At 29.8% G+C, this 17,979-nt stretch overlaps 1 protein-coding gene and 1 pseudogene across 1 annotated transcript; both read right to left on the reverse strand.

Moving 5' to 3' along the window:
• Positions 1-1,755: 1,755 nt before the first annotated feature.
• LOC111297760 (transcription termination factor MTERF8, chloroplastic-like) lies at positions 1,756-10,388 on the reverse strand (annotated as a pseudogene).
• Positions 10,318-12,339, reverse strand: LOC149515879 (transcription termination factor MTERF8, chloroplastic-like). Its single transcript, XM_089741190.1, has 2 exons — positions 11,125-12,339; positions 10,318-10,651 (listed from the first exon to the last, which is right to left on the reverse strand). The coding sequence occupies exons 1-2, from the start codon at positions 12,185-12,187 to the stop codon at positions 10,602-10,604; spliced, it is 1,113 nt and encodes a 370-aa protein (XP_089597316.1). The 5' UTR covers positions 12,188-12,339; the 3' UTR covers positions 10,318-10,601.
• Between the last annotated feature and the right edge of the window lie 5,640 nt (positions 12,340-17,979).

Below are 17,979 nucleotides of genomic sequence, written 5' to 3' on the forward strand. Positions count from 1 at the left end.
GTTTTGTGCTTTTGCTATTTGCATTTTTTATTTCCAAAACCAAATAATAAAATTTTTTAATGATTATACACAAAATTAAACCTAACAATTAGTGTATTAATCTCTATCTATTTTATATCAAATATATGTCAAATATAAAAATTATTATGACAAAATTCATGTTGGTATGTCTAACACAACATTTTTTTTTTTATCATATCCATGTATGAATTTTGCTAAAATTTTAAATGATATATATATTTTTTTATATTATTTTCATATCGTATTATGTTATCATGCTTTAAATTCTCCTACACAAACCATTTTGTTGATGACAAAAATCATAGTTTAACCTTTATAGAGACTAAATACGTTATAACTGGAGTTGCATTTTAACTATTTGTACATTTTAAGTCAATTAAGATACTGCTTTTTAACTTTTGCTTCATAGCAATTTTTCTACAAATAAAAATGTAAATAGCCAAAACATCTATTAAGCCTGACAAAATCCAAAGGAAAATGAATCGTTATCAGGCAGTCAACCAGGAAGCAAGGTGAAAGAGGAAGTGCCATGCACAATCTCTAAATATACATGGAAGAATGTTAGGAAGAAATTAATCAAAGAAAAAAGTTGGTTGCACTTACACAGAACAAATAGAGCAATTATATAGATTGCGCCTAATCTCCCTTCAACGAGTTACAGACGCCACAACATAAACATTCGTTGGTTGTTCTTATGCAAAGCAAATACACGAATCAAGCCTAATTCAAAGCAAATACTAGTTTTACAGTATTTGTACAAGGTAATGCCAATTCTGGCCCTAAAAGAGATTCAATCTGTTGTCTGGGAACGGAATTACAATGTTTTACAAAATTAATTCATTTCCAGATAAGCCAGCTGAAACCAATACATTAACAAAGGCATACCAGGAAGAAAACAATAGCTTAAAAACCGAGAAAGTTTCTCTTGTTTCAACTTATTACTTGGATTATATTTGTTTGGCGTTTTTGCTATTTTCATTTTTATTTCCCAAATGAAAAAGGAAAATGATTCGCGCCTTTGTATACAAAATCAAATAATAAAATATTAGAATGATCAATAACAAAACATCTCTAGAAATTAATCAAAGAAAGATGAAGCATCTCTAGAAAACTTCATAAAACTAGAAGGGAAATGATAAAAATACAGAAAAACAACTTCAAAAGGCCTGTAGTGCAGACAACCAGAGCATATAATAAGTAAAAGCAGCTTGCTTCTGATTTGCTCGTTGAACACGGGGAATCCAGTTAGTTCCATTTAACATCCAGGATTTTCAAGTGATGGAAACACTAGACTTGTCTTTCCCCGTCTTAAATTTCAAGACAGATCAACAATACAGTCACTAGCTTAGTACAGAAGAGGAGTCATTGTGATAAATAGTACAGAGGAGATTAAGATTTTCGATCTGACATCACTTAGAAGATTAATAAATGGATTCTTTTCCATTCTTTCAGAAGAAGAATTGGAATCATTTTAGAAGCATTTTTTAAGAATTTCCCAGTTTGCTAGAAAACTGGAAATCGCAGGCTTACGACACTGAAAAACGAAAATGAATATGTATCTCATCGAAAGACACTTTAGAGTGAAAAATGAAAATTTGCAAAAGTGAGAAATACTATGAAGCTAAACAAGACCTAAGTTGTCTCAAAATAAAAGTTCCAATTCCTAAACATAATTCATCTCTACCCCAGTAAGATATGAAGCTAACTATTATGAGTTTTTCAAGCGATCACGGATTACCCAAAGGAATTCCACTCAAAGCAAGATTTTAAAATAAAGCAAAGAGTTGCCTGTAGACAGATTATAATAAAAAAAAAACAAAATAAAATGACCTTAAGCAAACTAATATCAAGAAAAATAAAAAGCTAATGGCCACATTGATGATATTAGGCGATCAAACTGACAGCGCCATAGTACATTAGGAACCAGTCAAAAGGAATGTCTAGGTAGATTATGATCTACATTACAGGGGTCAAACTTGCTGATTTGGGATCGAATTTCTCATTCTTGCCTTTGGTTGTTTTTCTTTGCTTAGCCGCATGCTGGTACGTATCCAACAAACCTGGAACATTGTCCCTATGCTTAGTAATACATTCCTCCAAAAATTTCTTTTCATTCAGTGTTATTCTTCTTGTCCTCTTTGATTAGCTTCATCGACTCCAAAACCTTCAAAACTTCATACCTCGGAATAATCCTTTTATCGACTGAATAGACAAGCAATTTCGGTTATGCAATGATAGTCTTTAAATCCAGCTTCATAGTATTCACATAAAAATCCATCAGATACCTAAGTTTCTTCTCGGAAGAAGCTAAACACGGAGGATTTTTCCTAAAAGTATTAAATACTTCCTCCTTACTCCATCCCAAACTCATAAAAGCCTCGACTTTTTTCGTCCAATTCGACTTGCTCCTCGAACAAATCACCCTAAGAGCATGTACAACCATAAGCTGTTTTTGTTCAAGACCTATTTCTTTAACAGTTTTAACCGCGTAAACTATTCTGTCACGGCTTTGCAAGAGAACTCTAGGCTGTAATACCAACAATTTCGATATCCTACTAGCAGAAATCCCTTCTCTAATCAGCAAATCAACATTTGGTTTTAAAATGGTATTCAAATTTAAAGTCAATAACCACGAAGATCGTTTAATAGCAACCAACAGTTCCTCGACATTCAGAAAAGAGGATAAAAACTCAAAAGATGACTTGATATGAGAATCCAATCTTCGAGAAAGAATCAAAGGATTCCACACAACGAGTTCAGGCAAAAGCTTACCCATAAAACCCTTTCGGATGAGATATTCAAGCTTGGGCTTGAGCTTAGTGTTAACTCTGCAATTGAGGATTTTAGGGTGTTTTTGAACCAATATGGCGATTTGGGTATTCTCGAATCCATAAGATTTCAAACAGTTGAGGACGGACGCGGATTTTGGAGAGCCTTTTGGGGAGGGTGAAAGAGCGGATTTTAAAGGTGGCGGTTTTGAAGCAAAGAAGGGGTTAGTTTGATTTGAATGAAGCGTTTTTGGATTAGAGAAAGCGGATTTCTCACAGGGATTTTAGCCTTTTTTGGCTGAGTTTAAACAGCCGGAGAATGAACTCTCCCCAAATCACAAGAAATCGAATCAAGGGTTTTTGTCAAATTGGATAAACCAACCCTCCGTAACCCGACTAATTTCAAAACCCTACGCAATTTGATTTACCCACAAGAATCGGCAACTTAAATGTAATTTTTATTGAAAAAAGTTTGGCTAAACGCGTAATTAAAAATTAAAAGCTTAAGTGGTTATTTAATTTAAAATTAAATATTTTATTTTATACAAATGAAATTTAAATGTTATCGAAACGAAAAATAAGTAGTGAAACATAGCATCATTAAATTAAAAAATATTAATAAATAAAAATTACATGTATATTTCAATTTTTAAAAAATTTTATTTTTTTAATTTTTTACTCATATTTACTCTCCTCAAACATATCTCTTTTTTTTTTTAAGTTTTCTTAATCCTAAAATTTTAAAAATTTTAAAAATTTTTTAATCATAATATTCTTCATCAATTGAGTTAAGTCAATATTTTTACTTAACCAAATAAATATCCATTTTATAAGTTTCAAATACAATTTGAAAATATGACCCTATTAATGGAGATTGTCATTTGCACAATAAAAAAGAAAAAGGGATAAATCAGAGATGAGCCAAATAAGTGAGATAACAAGTAAAGAGGAGAGACCAATAACAGTGATAATGATAGACTAATAGAGAGATGCGACAAATCCTAGTTGCAAATCTTTCGGCAATCTTTTTTCTACTTTGTTTTTATATTTTAAAAACTCATTCTTTGAAATTTATGTAAATAATGAAGTTGGTCTTTCAAATTTATGAAAGTTGCTGAAAACTAAAATGAGAAGTTATTTTTTAAGAAACAGATTGTTATTCATCTACGAGTAAAAAAAATAAACAGAGAAAAAATCAAGCAACTAACATAATAACAGTAACTTCAAAAAAAAAAAAAGAAAGCCTCATCCCTTTTCAGATTCAATTTCGTGTCATCAAAGGGGACTTGGGTCTTAAAAACTCATAAATGGATAGTTACGAAGAAGAGAAACAACATATCTTTAGGTGATGACCATCAAAGAGACGAAAAAGAAAGAGAAAATTATAACTTTGATCTCGGATCCACAAAAATCTAACAAGTCTTTGAGAAAATCAACTAGATCATATTAAAAAGAAGACTAAGACGAACTTACTAGCAAATTTTGGAGGCCAATCAATGTTGGCAAGTGGTGGCTATGGTGGTTGGAATCTGGAAAAGGTTAAAAAATCGATCAATGTTTATTTATCTGTAAAGAGAGTTATTTAACTTAAAAGTTAATTAATTAAATTATAATTTTTTTATAAATTACATTTGAAATTAATTTTTTGTATTATTTTGTAGATATGGATAAAGATATTATCATATCAGCAAAAGATGATACTATTCATTTGTCATATTAACAAAAATATCAGCTGAGTTGAATAACTTACTTAAGTTGATAGTACGTGTAATGTACGTTTTTAAATCTATCAAAAAAAAATCCTTTAATGTTACAAATCAATAACATTTAATCTTCATTCGTACAAAATAAAACATTTTAATTATAAATTAAATAATCACCTAAACGTTTAATCTCAAATTGAACATTTAGCCAAAAAATTTTACCATAGTCAAGTGGAACTTAAGAAAATAGGGGATTTAAAAAAAAAGATATAATAAGAATATTTGTGGTCATAACATATAGATTCAAAAATCTATAGCTAGATTTAACAAATAGAGTCGTCACCAATCTTTTTTATCTTGGTGTAATTAGCCACTTAAGGAATCTATCTTTTTAAAGAGCTCTTAAGCTTGATTAAGTGTCCTTAAAAGAATAAGTTCGGATCTACTAATCAGAACAAGATTCGAGAGTTCGATTACATGTGAGAAAGGTTATAAACATCCCCACATGCCCATCTAAAGATGGTACCATTTTATTTTAAATTTATCCTATGGTCTTAGTTCTAATGGTTTTAATTTTTATGTTGAATATTGAAAATAATTCATAAGATTCTTTCATCAATCTGGTAAAATTCTTAAAAATATTTTCTCACCTCAAGAGTATTCAAAAATTCTATTTGATTTCTTGAAGAGGCTTCATCGTCGAAAAAATTTTTATTGATTTTTTTTATTGAAAATATATCTAATTATTCCATCATTTTGGCCAAATTAGAAATATTTTTTCTTTTTGAATTTTTAAAATTTCTACCATTTGGGCCTATTTAGAAAAAATTTTTATATTTTTTTATCTCTAAATTTTTCACTATTTAGGTCAATTTAGAAATTTTTTTTTTGAATTTCTAAATTTTTCATCATTTGAGCCTATTTAGAAATTTTTTATTTTTTTGGAAAGAAAATAATATGACAATTATTTTTATTAAAATTTTATTTAAATTATTTCACAATTTAAGATAAATTTAAAGAAAATTTCTCACCTAGAGATTTCTTAGAAATTTATTATTTAAAATTTCTAAGAATCTCATCCTTGGGTAATTAGCAAATATTTTTAGCCAAATTTGGAAAAGAATATAATTATTTGTATTGAAATTTCATCTAAATTATTTCACAATTTGGTTCAAATTTAGAGAAAATTTCTCACCTAAAGATTTCTTAAGAATTTACTATTTGAAATTTCTAAGAATCTCATCATTGGGTAATTTGTATTTAATTTCAAAATTTTTATATTTTTATATTTTTTTTGTTCTGAAAATAAATATTAACTATTGTTATTAAAACTTTATCTAAATTATTTCACAATTTGGGACAAATTTAGATAAAATTTCTCACTTAAGAATTTTATAGAAATTTACCATTTGAAATTTCTATAAATTTCATCATTAAATAATTAATATTTATTTTCAAATTTTATTTTATTTGTTTTATCTTTTTTATTTTTTATTTTTTCTAAATTTAATCATACAAAAAAACTAAAAAATAAAAGCATAAAAAAATATAAAAAAAATAAAAAACGACTCGACTTGTAGCTGGAGAATAGCTCGGCTTCATAAATAAAAAGCACCTTAGTGGTTTGACTTAAGGCTAGGTCAACTTAGCTCAACTGCAGAAATTAGCTAGGATGCAGGTCACAGAAATGGGTTGACATACAGGTTAGGTCACCCACTAGAAAATGAGTGAATCTTGGGATTTATTAGACTTCAAAAAGACATCATTTTAGCAACATATATAAGGCTCAAATCTCAATCTTTTCAGCAAATTTCATTTTTTCCTTTTCTCTCTTCCTCTTTCTTTTCTCTTCCTTTCTCTCTAGAATCGAATGAATTTCAGTTGAATCTCTATCGGATTCTGAAAAACATCGTTGAAATTTGGGTTGGTTCGCCAAAAGTTCATCAAAAAATTTAATCGGTGCTGGAATCTGTATCGAATTCTAGGAAACTTGCCAAAAAGTTCAACTGGCTTCGAAAAATTCATCGAAAAATTCAATCAGCGTCGAAAAATTTTACCGAATCTGAAAATTTTTTAAAAAATTTTCAAATTTTTTTTTTTAACTCTAAAATTTTTTCTTTCTGTTTGCTGTGTTTTTGTGTTTCTTTTGTGATTGGCTCCTTTCATTTTCAACATTTTTTTTTACTTTTATTTTTTTATGATTTTTTGTGTGTCTTTGAGGCTTAACCCATGAATCTATTTATAGGGCTTTAAAACCATAGACTCTAAAGCCGAATGAAAATCTCAATTTTCTTTGAACTTTTAATATCACTCAACCTCTTTCAATCTGTTTCAAACTCCTCAACCTAGTTTTACTCCAATTCAACTACCTTTTTTTTTTTTTTTTAATTAATTAACAAAACTAAAGAGTAGACCCCAAACAGATTGGATGTCTATATTTGCATTGTGATCTAATAAAAATATTACTAAAAAAAATTTACCAATTTTGAATTTAATAATAAGGAAATAACAATTACTATATTACCTTTATTAATCAAATAAAAAGATAAAATCTCTTTATTTCTTCTAACCTCTCCCACATGAAATTTTTCTTTCTTTTAAAAACATAAACATTTTATGTCTATAAATCTTTTTTACCTTTTATCCATCCTTCTCTTTTACTATTCATCCAATTCATTTATTTTGCATCCTAATTTCCTTCATTTTTCAATTGTTCTGTCTCTACAAAATTGAAATTGAAGGGTTTAGGGTTTTCATTTTCATCAAATTTTCTCTATTTGAATTGCATTAGCTTATTAGTGTCTCTTTCCTCTGTCTTTTACATCACACTTCATTTCGTGCATTTGATCTTGTTGTTAAATTATTATTTATGTTGATTTTGCAAATGGATTTTAAAAATATCATGTTTTTAATTGTTTTATGTCGGATTATTATCCATACTATTTTCATTGATTTTAGATATCTTGTTTAAGGTAGTCTTTTTTATATATTGTTTTCAATGGTGTTTTTATGTTTTTAATAGCCTTTTAAAAGAAAAAAATTACAAATAAAAAAAGAAAAAAAATAATAGAAAGGCCAGTGTACATATTCAGCTTGGTTCTTTGACAAAGTTGTTCTTAGTTAATTAGATGAATAAATAAAAGATAGATATTCATACTTTATAAGGTGTAGATTTTAGAGACAAGTGATATGTGCTTTTTGCGATAAGCACATATTGCATTAAGATATGTATATTATGTTTTTTGCATATATACATTTAGATAGTATGATATGTATATATTTTCTTTTGGTTCCCGACAACCAACCTCACCATCCTAAACATACCAACAACTTAATTCATAAAACCCCATTCCTACTTCCAGCCAAGACCCCATACTTAAATCCCATCATCAATACACCAAATTGCCATAACACCCTTTAGGCTCTACTATAAAAGACCTTTCCACCACCATGAATTGCCTAACCTATCAATAAAAAAATCATCACTCATAACTTTTACAACCATAACCAACTAACTCAAAACATCCTCTAATACCCTAACATAAATAAACCTAACACCATCATTACATTGCAAAAAAAAAAAAAAAAAAAATTAAAGCCACAATAACAACAGTAAAAAATATAAAACAACAACAAAAATATCAAAATCCAAATGTGGGAATGGGTTATAAGTTTAGGTTTATTTTTTATTTTGAAAAAGTTTCATTTTAGGAATGTTCTTTTCAAGTTTAGGTTAAAAAATTGAAAAAAAATGCCACTGTTAGTGACAATAAAGATGACAATTGAAAATGTACTGTGAGTTTAGGAAAATCAAAATTGTAGACAGGAAAAGGAGGAAAAAAAGAGTAACATATCTAAGTTTCATACGGTTTGGACAATGGCAAAAGGAAATTTTTAACAATTTTAAGTTTTGGGTTTCACTCTCAAATCTACAGTTTTGAAGGTTGATTTTGAAAATTTTGATCTTGGAATGGTGATCAAGAAGTTAAGGAGAGCTTGTGGTGAAAATTTGAGGATGAGTGATGTTGCACGACGATACCAACGATTAAAAATCGCCCTAAAAGAAAGGTTTTATTTTTTATTTTTTGGTGAAAACAAGGAAATGAGTAGGCAAAAAATGTTGGTTTTAATTGTGGTTTTAAGAAAATAAAAAATATATAAATTAAAAAAAAAAAACTCGTCACCCATTTTCAACTGACTCAACCCAGACTGAGCTTGACCCAAAAGTCCATCAGATTTGGCCAAACCTCTTGCTTTGATCCACCTAGAGTTTAACCTCAAGAAATTTATTTGGTGTAATCTCCTCTCATTTTATTTTACTTTGTTATCATACATTTTTAATTTTTATTTAGTATCAAATATTTTTTAAAATAAATTTGTTGTGGATGACTAAGAAAAGAGGGTTTTAGAAATAAAAATAGAATAATATTTTCATGTAAAAATACGATTTTAAAAAACCTACCTAAATATTGAAGATAATTCAAATAATTAATTTTGCAAAAGAATATTGCCTTAATTTTAGAAAATATTTATGTGAATTGCTGAAGTGAAAGATCAAGTTTTTAATTTTACATAAATATTAAGCAGTTAGAAAATATAAATGAAAATATTTCTAATACCAAAAATATCATTTTCATCCTAAATAAAACCTATTTAGAAAAAAAATATAATTACATGCATCATTTAATTCATTTCATATTGTCATATATACATTTTATGTATTAATAATAAATATGAAATGGTAAAATAACAATTACAAAAAAATTTCTTTTACTAAAAATAGAATACAAATTTTAAAAAAATATTTTTGAAGATCTTGGCTTGATATTAAAGAAAATTTAATTCATTATTTATACTAAGGAATATCATTTTTATTTTTATCAAAATTAATTATAAGAATTTCATATCCCTCTCTTTAAATAAAAATTAAATATAATTTAAAATGATTATTATATTATACTATCAATAATTTTATATATCAAACATTCCCTATCACGGATGCACGGCATAATTGCGACCCAAAAGTGCCCCAATGGCACCATGTCGTGGCTTCATTTGGATCCAAATGGGTCCGAGTCAATATGAAACCCATGTTTAGATGGAAAGTTTTAGGGAAAAAAATGTAATTAACTAATTCACCTTTTATAGTGGCACTTAGGCACCAAGTGGTTGCGGTGAATGGCCTAGCCCGGTCTCCTCTGGTCTACTTTGGCTAGCATCCCGGTTCCAATATCACAACTGTTCAATAAAATAAAGCCTTTGCTCAAAGATCTCAATCTTCACTGTCAATTCTTTCATAGTTTTACAGTATTTTTCCTAGAGCAGCCAAACACCAGGGCCTGCACTTAACCAGGACAAAAGTCACTGGTTTTACAGTATCTTTACGAGGGAACGCCAATTCTGGCCCCGAAAGAGTGACATCCGTTGTCTGGGAACAGAATTAAAATGTTTTACAACATTAATTCATTTCCAGCTGGGCCAGCTGAAACTAATATATTAACAAAGGCGCACCAAGAAGAAAACAATAGCTTAAAAACCAAGGAAGTTTCTCTTGTTTCAATTAATTACTTAAATTCTATTTGTTTGGTGTTTTTACTATTTTCATTTTTATTTCCAAAAAAAAAAAACAGAAAAGAAAACGATTCACGCCTTTGGATACAAAACCAAACAATAAAATATTAGAATGATAAAAAACAGAACATCTCTAGAAATTAATCAAAGAAAGATGAAGCATCTCTAGAAAAACTTCATAAAACTAGAAGTTAAATGATAAAAATACAGAAAAACAACATCAAAAGGCCTGTAGTGCAGACAACCAGAGCATATAATAAGTAAAAACAGCTTGCTTCCGATTTGCTCGTTGAACAGGGGGAATCCAGTTAGTTCCATTTAACATCCAGGATTTTCAAGTGATGGAAACACTAGACTTGTCTTTCTCTGTCTTAAATTTCAAGACAGATCAACAATACAGTCACTAGATTAGAACAGAAGAGAAGTCATTGTAATAAATAGTACAGAGGAGATTAAGATTTTCGATCTGACACCACTTAGAAGAATAAAAAATGGATTCTTTTCCATTCTTTCAGAATAAGAACTGCAATCATTTTGGTTAAGAGTTTCCCAATCTGCTAGAAAACTGGAAATCGCAGGCTTCCGACACTGAAAAATGAAAACGAATATGCATCTCATCAAAAGACACTTTAAGAGTAAAGAATGAAAATTTGCAAAAGTGAGAAATACTATGAAGCTAAACAAGACCTAAGTTATCTCAAAATAGAAGTTCCAATTCCTAAACATAATTCATCTCAATCCCAGTAAGATATGAAGCTAACTATTATGAGTTTTTCAATCTATCAAGGATTACCCAAAGGAATTCCACTCAAAGCAAGATTTTAAAATAAAGCAAAGAGTTGCCTGTAGATGGATTATAATCAAAAAACAAAATAAAATGACCTTAGGCAAACTACTATCAAGAAAAATAAAAAGCTAATGGCCACAGAGATGATATTAAGCGATCAAACTGACAGCACCATAGTACATTAGGAACCAGTCAAAAGGAATGTCTAGGTAGATTATGATCTACATTACAGGGGTCAAACTTGCTGATTTGGGATCCAATTTTTCGTTCTTGCCTTTGGTTGTTTTTCTTTGCTTAGCCGCATGCTGGTACATATCCAACAAACCTGGAACTTTGTCCTTATGCTTAGTAATATATTCCTTCAAAAATTTCTTTTCAGTCATTGCTATCACCCAAACAATCTTCTTGTCCTCTTTGATCAGCTTCATCGCCTCCAAAACCTTCAAAACTTTATACCTCGCAATAATCCTTTTATCGACTGAATAATGAAGCAATTTCGGGCATGCAATGATAGTCTTTAAATCCAGCTTCATAGTATTCACATAAAAATCCATCAAATACCTAAGTTTTTTCTCAGAACAAGTTAAACACACAGGATCTTTCCTAAAATTATTCAACACTTCCTCCTTACTCCATCCCAAACTCATAAAAGCCTCCACTTTTTTCGTCCAATTCGACTTGCTCATCGAACAAATCACCCTAAGAGCATGTATAAACCTAAGCTGTTTTGGTTCAAGACCTATTTCTTTAACAGTTTTAACCGCGTAAACCATTCTGTCATGGCTTTCCAAGAGAACTCTAGGCTGCAATACCAACAATTTCGATATCCTACTAGCAGAAATCCCTTCACTAATCAGCAAATCAACATTTGGTTGTAAAATGGTATTCAAGTTAAAAGTTAAAATCCACGAAGCACGTTTAATAGTAACCAACAGTTCCTCGCCATTCAGAAAACGGGATAAAAACTCAAAAGATAACTTGATATGAGAATCCAAGCTTCGAAAAAGAATGTAAGGATTCGACACAACGAGTTCAGGCAAAAGCTTACCCATAAAACCCTTTTGGATGAAATATTCAAGCTTGGGCTTGAGCTTAGTGTTAACTCTGCAATTGAGGATTTGAGGGTGTTTTTGAACCAATATGGCGATTTGGGCATTCTCGAATCCATAAGATTTCAAACAGTTGAGGACGGACGCGGATTTTGGAGAGCTTTTTGGGGAGTGTGAAAGATCGGAATTTAAAGGTGGCGGTTTTGAAGCAGAAGAAGGGGTTAGGTTGGTTTGAATGAAGCGTTTTTGGATTAGAGAAAGCAGATTTCTCACAGGTATTTTAGCCATTTTTGGCTGAGTTTAAACAGACGAAGAAGGAACTCTCCCCAAATCACAAGAAATCGAATCAAGGGTTTTTGTCAAATTGGAAAAACCAACCCTCGTAACCCGACTAATTTCAAAACCCGACCCAATTTTATTTACCCACAATAATCAGCAACTTAAATATTATTTTTATTGAAAAAAGTTTGGCTAAATGCATAATTTAAGGTTAAACGTTTTATTAGTTACTCAATTTATGATTAAACAATTTATTTTGTACAAATGAGACTTAAACGTTATTAATTTGTAATAATATAAGATTTTTTTAAATGAAAAATAGGTAGTGAGACTTGCATGTCATTAAATTAAAAAATATTAATAAATAAAAATTACATGTATTTTTTAATTTTTAAAAATATTTTACTTCTTTTTTATTTTTTACTCATATTCTCTCTTTTCAAACATATATCTTTTTTTAAATTTTTCTTAATCCTAAAATTTTAAAAATTTTTTAATCATAACATTCTTCATTAGTTAAGTTAGGTCAAGATTTCTACTTAACCAAATAAATGTCCATTTTTTATGTTTCAAACACAATTTGAAAATATGAGTATATTAATGGAGATTGCCATTTGCAAAGCAAAGAAGAAAATGGGATAAACCAAAGATGAGCCAGACAAGTAAGATAACAAGCAAAGAAAAAAGACCAATAACAGTGATAATGGTAGATTGAAAGAGAGATGCGGCAAATCCCAGTTGTAAATCTTTGGGCAATCCCTTTTCTACTTTGTTTTTATATTTTAAAAACTCATTCTTTGAAATATATGTAAACAATGAAGTGGTTCTTTCAAATTTGTGAAAGTTGCTGAAAACTAAAGTGAGAAATTATTTTTTAAAAAATGGGTTGTTATTCATCTGAAGGTAAGAGAAATAAACAGAGGAAAAATCAAGCAACCAACTTAATAACAATAACTTCAAAAAGAAAGAGAAAGCTTCATCCTTCTTCAAATTCAGTTTCATGTCATTAAAGGGGACTTGGCTCTTAAGGGATAGTCAAGAAGAAGGGGAATAACATATCTTTAGGTGATGACCATCAGAGAGACGAAAAAGAGAGAAAAAAAATCATAACTTTGATCTCGAATCCACAAAAATCTAGCAAGTCTTTAAGAAAACCAACTAGATAATGTTAAAGAGAAGACTAAGATGAACTTACTAGCAAATTTTGGAGGCCAATTAGTGTTGGCAAGTCGTGGCTACGATTGTTGGAATCTGTACAAGGTTAAAAAATCGACTAGTGTTCATATATTTATAGAGAGAGTTATTTAACTTAAAAGTTAATTAATTAAATTATAATTTTTTTATAAATTACATTTGAAATTAATTTTTTGTATTATTTTGTAGATATGGATAAAAATATTGTCATATCAACAAAAAATGATACTATTCATTTACCACATCAACAAAAATATCAGTTGAGTTGAATAACTTACTTAAGTTAATAGTACGTGTAATGTACGCTCTTAAATCTATAAAAAAAAATCCTTAAATGTTATAAATCAATAATGTTTAATTTTCATTCGTACAAAATAAAACGTTTAGTTCGAAATTAAACAACTACCTAAACGTATAATCTTAAATTGAACATTTAATTAAAAAATTTTACCACAATCAAGTAGAACTTAAGAAAATGGGGGATTTAAAAAAAAGATATAATAAGAATATTTACATTTTGATCTAATAAAAAAACTACTCAAAAGAAAATTACCAATTTTGAATTTAATAATGAGGAAATAATAATTACTATATTACCTTTATTAATCTTCTCACCTCTCTAACATGAAATTTTTTTTCTCGTAAAAACATAAACCTTTTATATCCATATATCTTTTTTACCTTTTGTCCATCTTTCTTCTTTACTATTCATCCAATTCATTTATTTTGCATCCCAATTTTCTTCATTTTTCAATTGTTCTGTCTATACAAGATTGAAATTGAAGGGTTTAGGGTTTCTATTTTCATCAATTTTTCTCCATTTGAATCGCATCAGCTTATTAAAGTTAGAGTTCTTTTCCTCTGTCTTTTACATCACTCTTCTTTTTGTGTATTTGATCTTATTGTTAAATTATTATTTATGTTGATTCTGCAAATGGATTTAAAAAATATCATGATTTTAATTATTTTATGTTAGATTATTGTCTATATTATTTTCGTTGGTTTTAGATATCTTGTTTAAGGTGGCATTTTTTATATATTGTTTTCAATGGTCTTTTTATGTTTTTAATAGCCTTTTAAAAGAAAAAAATTACAAATAAAAAAAGATAAAAAATAATAGAAAGGCGAGTGTGCATATTCATCTTGGTTTTTTGATAAAGTTGTTCTTAGTTAATTAGATGAATAAATAAAAGGTAGACATTCATACTTGATAAGGTGTAGATTTTGGAGACAAGTGATATGTGCTTTTTGTGATAAGCACATATTGCATTAGAATATGTATATTATTTTTTTGGCATATGTACATTTAGATAGTAGGATTTGTATATATTTCCTTTTGGTTCACGATAACCAATTTCACCATCCTAAATATACCAACCACTCAATTCACAAAAACCCACTCCTACTTCCAACCAAGATTGCATACCCAAATTCCATCATCAATACACCAAATTGCCATAACATCTTTTAGGCTTTACCATGGAAGGCATTTCCACCACCATGAGTCGCCTAACCTATTAGTAAAAAAACCATCACTCATAACTTTTACAACCTCAACCTACTGACTTAAAACATCCTCTAATACCCCAACATAAATAAACCCAACACCATCATTACATTGCAAAAAAAATAAATAAATAAAGCTACAATAACAACAGTAAAAAAATATAAAACAACAACAAAAATATCAAAATTCAAAAGTGGGAATGGGTTATAAGTTTAGGTTTATTTTCAATTTTGAAGGAGTTTCATTTTAGGAAGGTCCTTTTCAAGTTTAGGTTAAAAAATTGAAAAGAAATGCCACTGTCAGTGACGACAATGATGGCAGTTGAAAATATAAGGTGAGTTTAGCAAAATTGAAACTGTAGAAAAGAAGAGTAGGAAAAAAATAGTAACATATCTAAGTTTCAGGTGGTTTGGACAATGGCAAAAAAAAATTTTTAATAGCTTAAAGTTTTGGGTTTCACTCTCAAATCTACGGTTTTGAAGGTTGATTTTGGAAAATTCGATCTTAGAATGGTGATCAAGAAGTTAAAGAAAGCTTGTGGTGAAAATTTGGGAAGGAGTGACGTTGGATGACAACACCGACGATTGAAAATCACCCTAAAAGAAAGGCTTTTTTTTTTAAGGGGTGAAAACAAAGAAATGAATAGGCAAAAAATGTTGGTTTTAATTGTGATTTTAAGAAAAAAAAAATCATTTCCCATTTTCAACTAACTCAACCCAGACTAAGCTTGACCCAAAAGTCCATCAGATTTGGCCAAACCTTTTGCTTTGATCCACCTAGAGTTTAACCTCAAGAAATTTTTTTGGTGTAATCTCTTCCCATTTTATTTTACTTTGTTATCATACATTTTTAATTTTTATTTAGTATCAAATATTTTTTAAAAAAATTTGTTGTGGATGACTAAGAAAATAGGGTTTTAGAAATAAAAATAGAATAATATTTTCATGTAAAAATATGACTTTAAAAAATCTACCTAAATATTGACGATAGTTCAAATAATTATTTTTGCAAAAGAATATTGTCTTAGTTTTATAAAATATTTATTTGAATTGCTCAAGCGAAAGATCAAGTTTTTTTAGTTTTATCTAGATATTGAGGAGTTAGAAAATATAAATGAAAATATTTCTAATACTAAAAATATCATTTTCGTCCTAAATAAAATCTATTTAGAAAAAAATATAATTACATGCATCATTTAGTTCATTTCATATTGTCATATATGCATTTTATGTATTAATAATAAATATGAAATGGTAAAATAATAATTTCAACAAAATTTATTTTAGAAAAAATAAAATAATAATTTTAAGAAAATGATTTTGAAGATCCTACCTTGATATTAGAGAAAATTCAAATCATTATTTATACTAAAGAATATCATTTTTATTTTTATCAAAATTAATTATAAAAATTTTATATTCCTCTCTTTAGATAAAAATCAAATATGATATAAAATAATTATTATCTTATACTATTAATAATTTTATTTGTCAAACATTCCCTACGACGGATGCACGGCACAATTATGACCAAAAAGTGCCCCACTGGCACCAGGTCATGGCTTCGTCTGGATCCAAATGGGTCTGAATCAATATGAAACCCATGTTTAGATGGAAAGTTTTAAGGAAAAAAATGTAATTAACTAATTCAACATTTGTAGTGGCAGTTAGGGACCATGTGGTTGCAGTGAATGGCTTAGTGTCACGGAGTAAGCTTTCTTTCAACAAGCAATAAATTGTGCGGCACTTGAATAGACGCTCCCACTCAAGTCAACCTTCAATACATCGATATCTGAATAAATAACCATAAGCCATGATTAGTCCCAAGCATTCATAATAAGACACAATATATCGAGATCAATCGCAAGCGCACACACAAGAAGGCACATTCACATCGAGAAAAAAAAAACACATCGAGGCAACATTCGGGACATTCAATTGAGGTGAATTTTATTATAATCGAAAATCATACATAGAGACTTCCCACCATCACCAGGGCCAGGGGGCAGCTCTTGGTGGATGGCCTAGGCCCGCATAGCAACCGATGAGACAGCCCAACATTACGCTGCCAGCTCACTCCCCTTAAAGAGCCTTAGAGATTTTAGAGTTATGCTACGACTAACCATTACAATGTTTGAAATGAAGACATTTTTTCTAGCACAAAGGATCTACCCGACCATGGCCCTATACATGGGTGGCTCATGGCAACCTAAGTTTCGGTCATGACCCTATACAAGGTAGGCTCATGACATCTTCCCCCACCTATTCTATCAACGTCCTCGTCCACTTGCTGGCTTGAAATTCTTTAATCTTCCTTTGGAATCTCTGAAGGTCGTGTTCTCTTTCTCAGCTAGTTTCTTCTAATCCTAATCCCTCTCACTTCACTAAGTATTCCCGAACTAGTCTTTGAGATATCTTGGTTTCCTTGTCGGTTAAGATCTCTTTGACTCGACGCCTGAGGGTGGTTTCATGGTGATGGCGGCTCTGGTTGGCTCATTCCTGCTAGCATTTGTAAGATCTGCATGGAAAGGTTTCAGTTGCTCACGTGAAATACTGGATGCATCTTCATCCACTTTGATGGGTCGATTTTGTAAGAAGCATTCCCTACCTTGAAAAGGATCTTCACTAGACCCTTATATTTGCGCACCAGTCTACGATCTCTCTTTCTCAAGAACTTGGTTTGTTCAGAAACTAGTCGAATAAGAACCAAATCACCAACTTGAAATTGTTGAGCCCTGCGAGCTTTGTCTACCCATTTTTTCATCCGCTTTGATGCTTTCTCCAGGTAAGCTTGTGTAATCTCTATGTTTTGTTTCCACTCCTTACTGAGGTTGATGGCTCTCGGATTCTTTCCTCCATATTGTTCCAAAGAAGTATGAGGTAACCTTGATAATTGTCCGGTGACCACTTCAAATGGGCTCTTGTTGGTAGAAAAGTTTTTGTTGAAATTAAAGCAGAGTTAAGTAACATCCAATAATGAAGGCCAGTCCTTCTGATTGGCTTGAACAAAATGCCTCAAGTATTCCTCTAGTAATCCATTGAACCGTTCTGTTTGACCATCGGTTTGAGGGTGATAGCTTGAGGAGATGTTGAGTTGGGAC

Source organism: Durio zibethinus, chromosome 12 (genome assembly GCF_047325235.1).
Source record: "Durio zibethinus cultivar Kanyao isolate XHJ-2024 chromosome 12, ASM4732523v1, whole genome shotgun sequence".
Taxonomy (NCBI): Eukaryota; Viridiplantae; Streptophyta; class Magnoliopsida; order Malvales; family Malvaceae; genus Durio; species Durio zibethinus.

What these genes read in the sequence shown, in the direction of transcription:
- LOC149515879 (XM_089741190.1), bottom strand. Translation starts at nt 12,187, where the DNA reads ATGGCTAAAATACCTGTGAGAAATCTGCTTTCTCTAATCCAAAAACGC. An exon ending in GCAAAGAAAAACAACCAAAG is followed by an intron (nt 10,652 to 11,124) that starts GCAAGAACGAAA and finishes TTCATTTTTCAG; the next exon opens with TGTCGGAAGCCTGCGATTTC.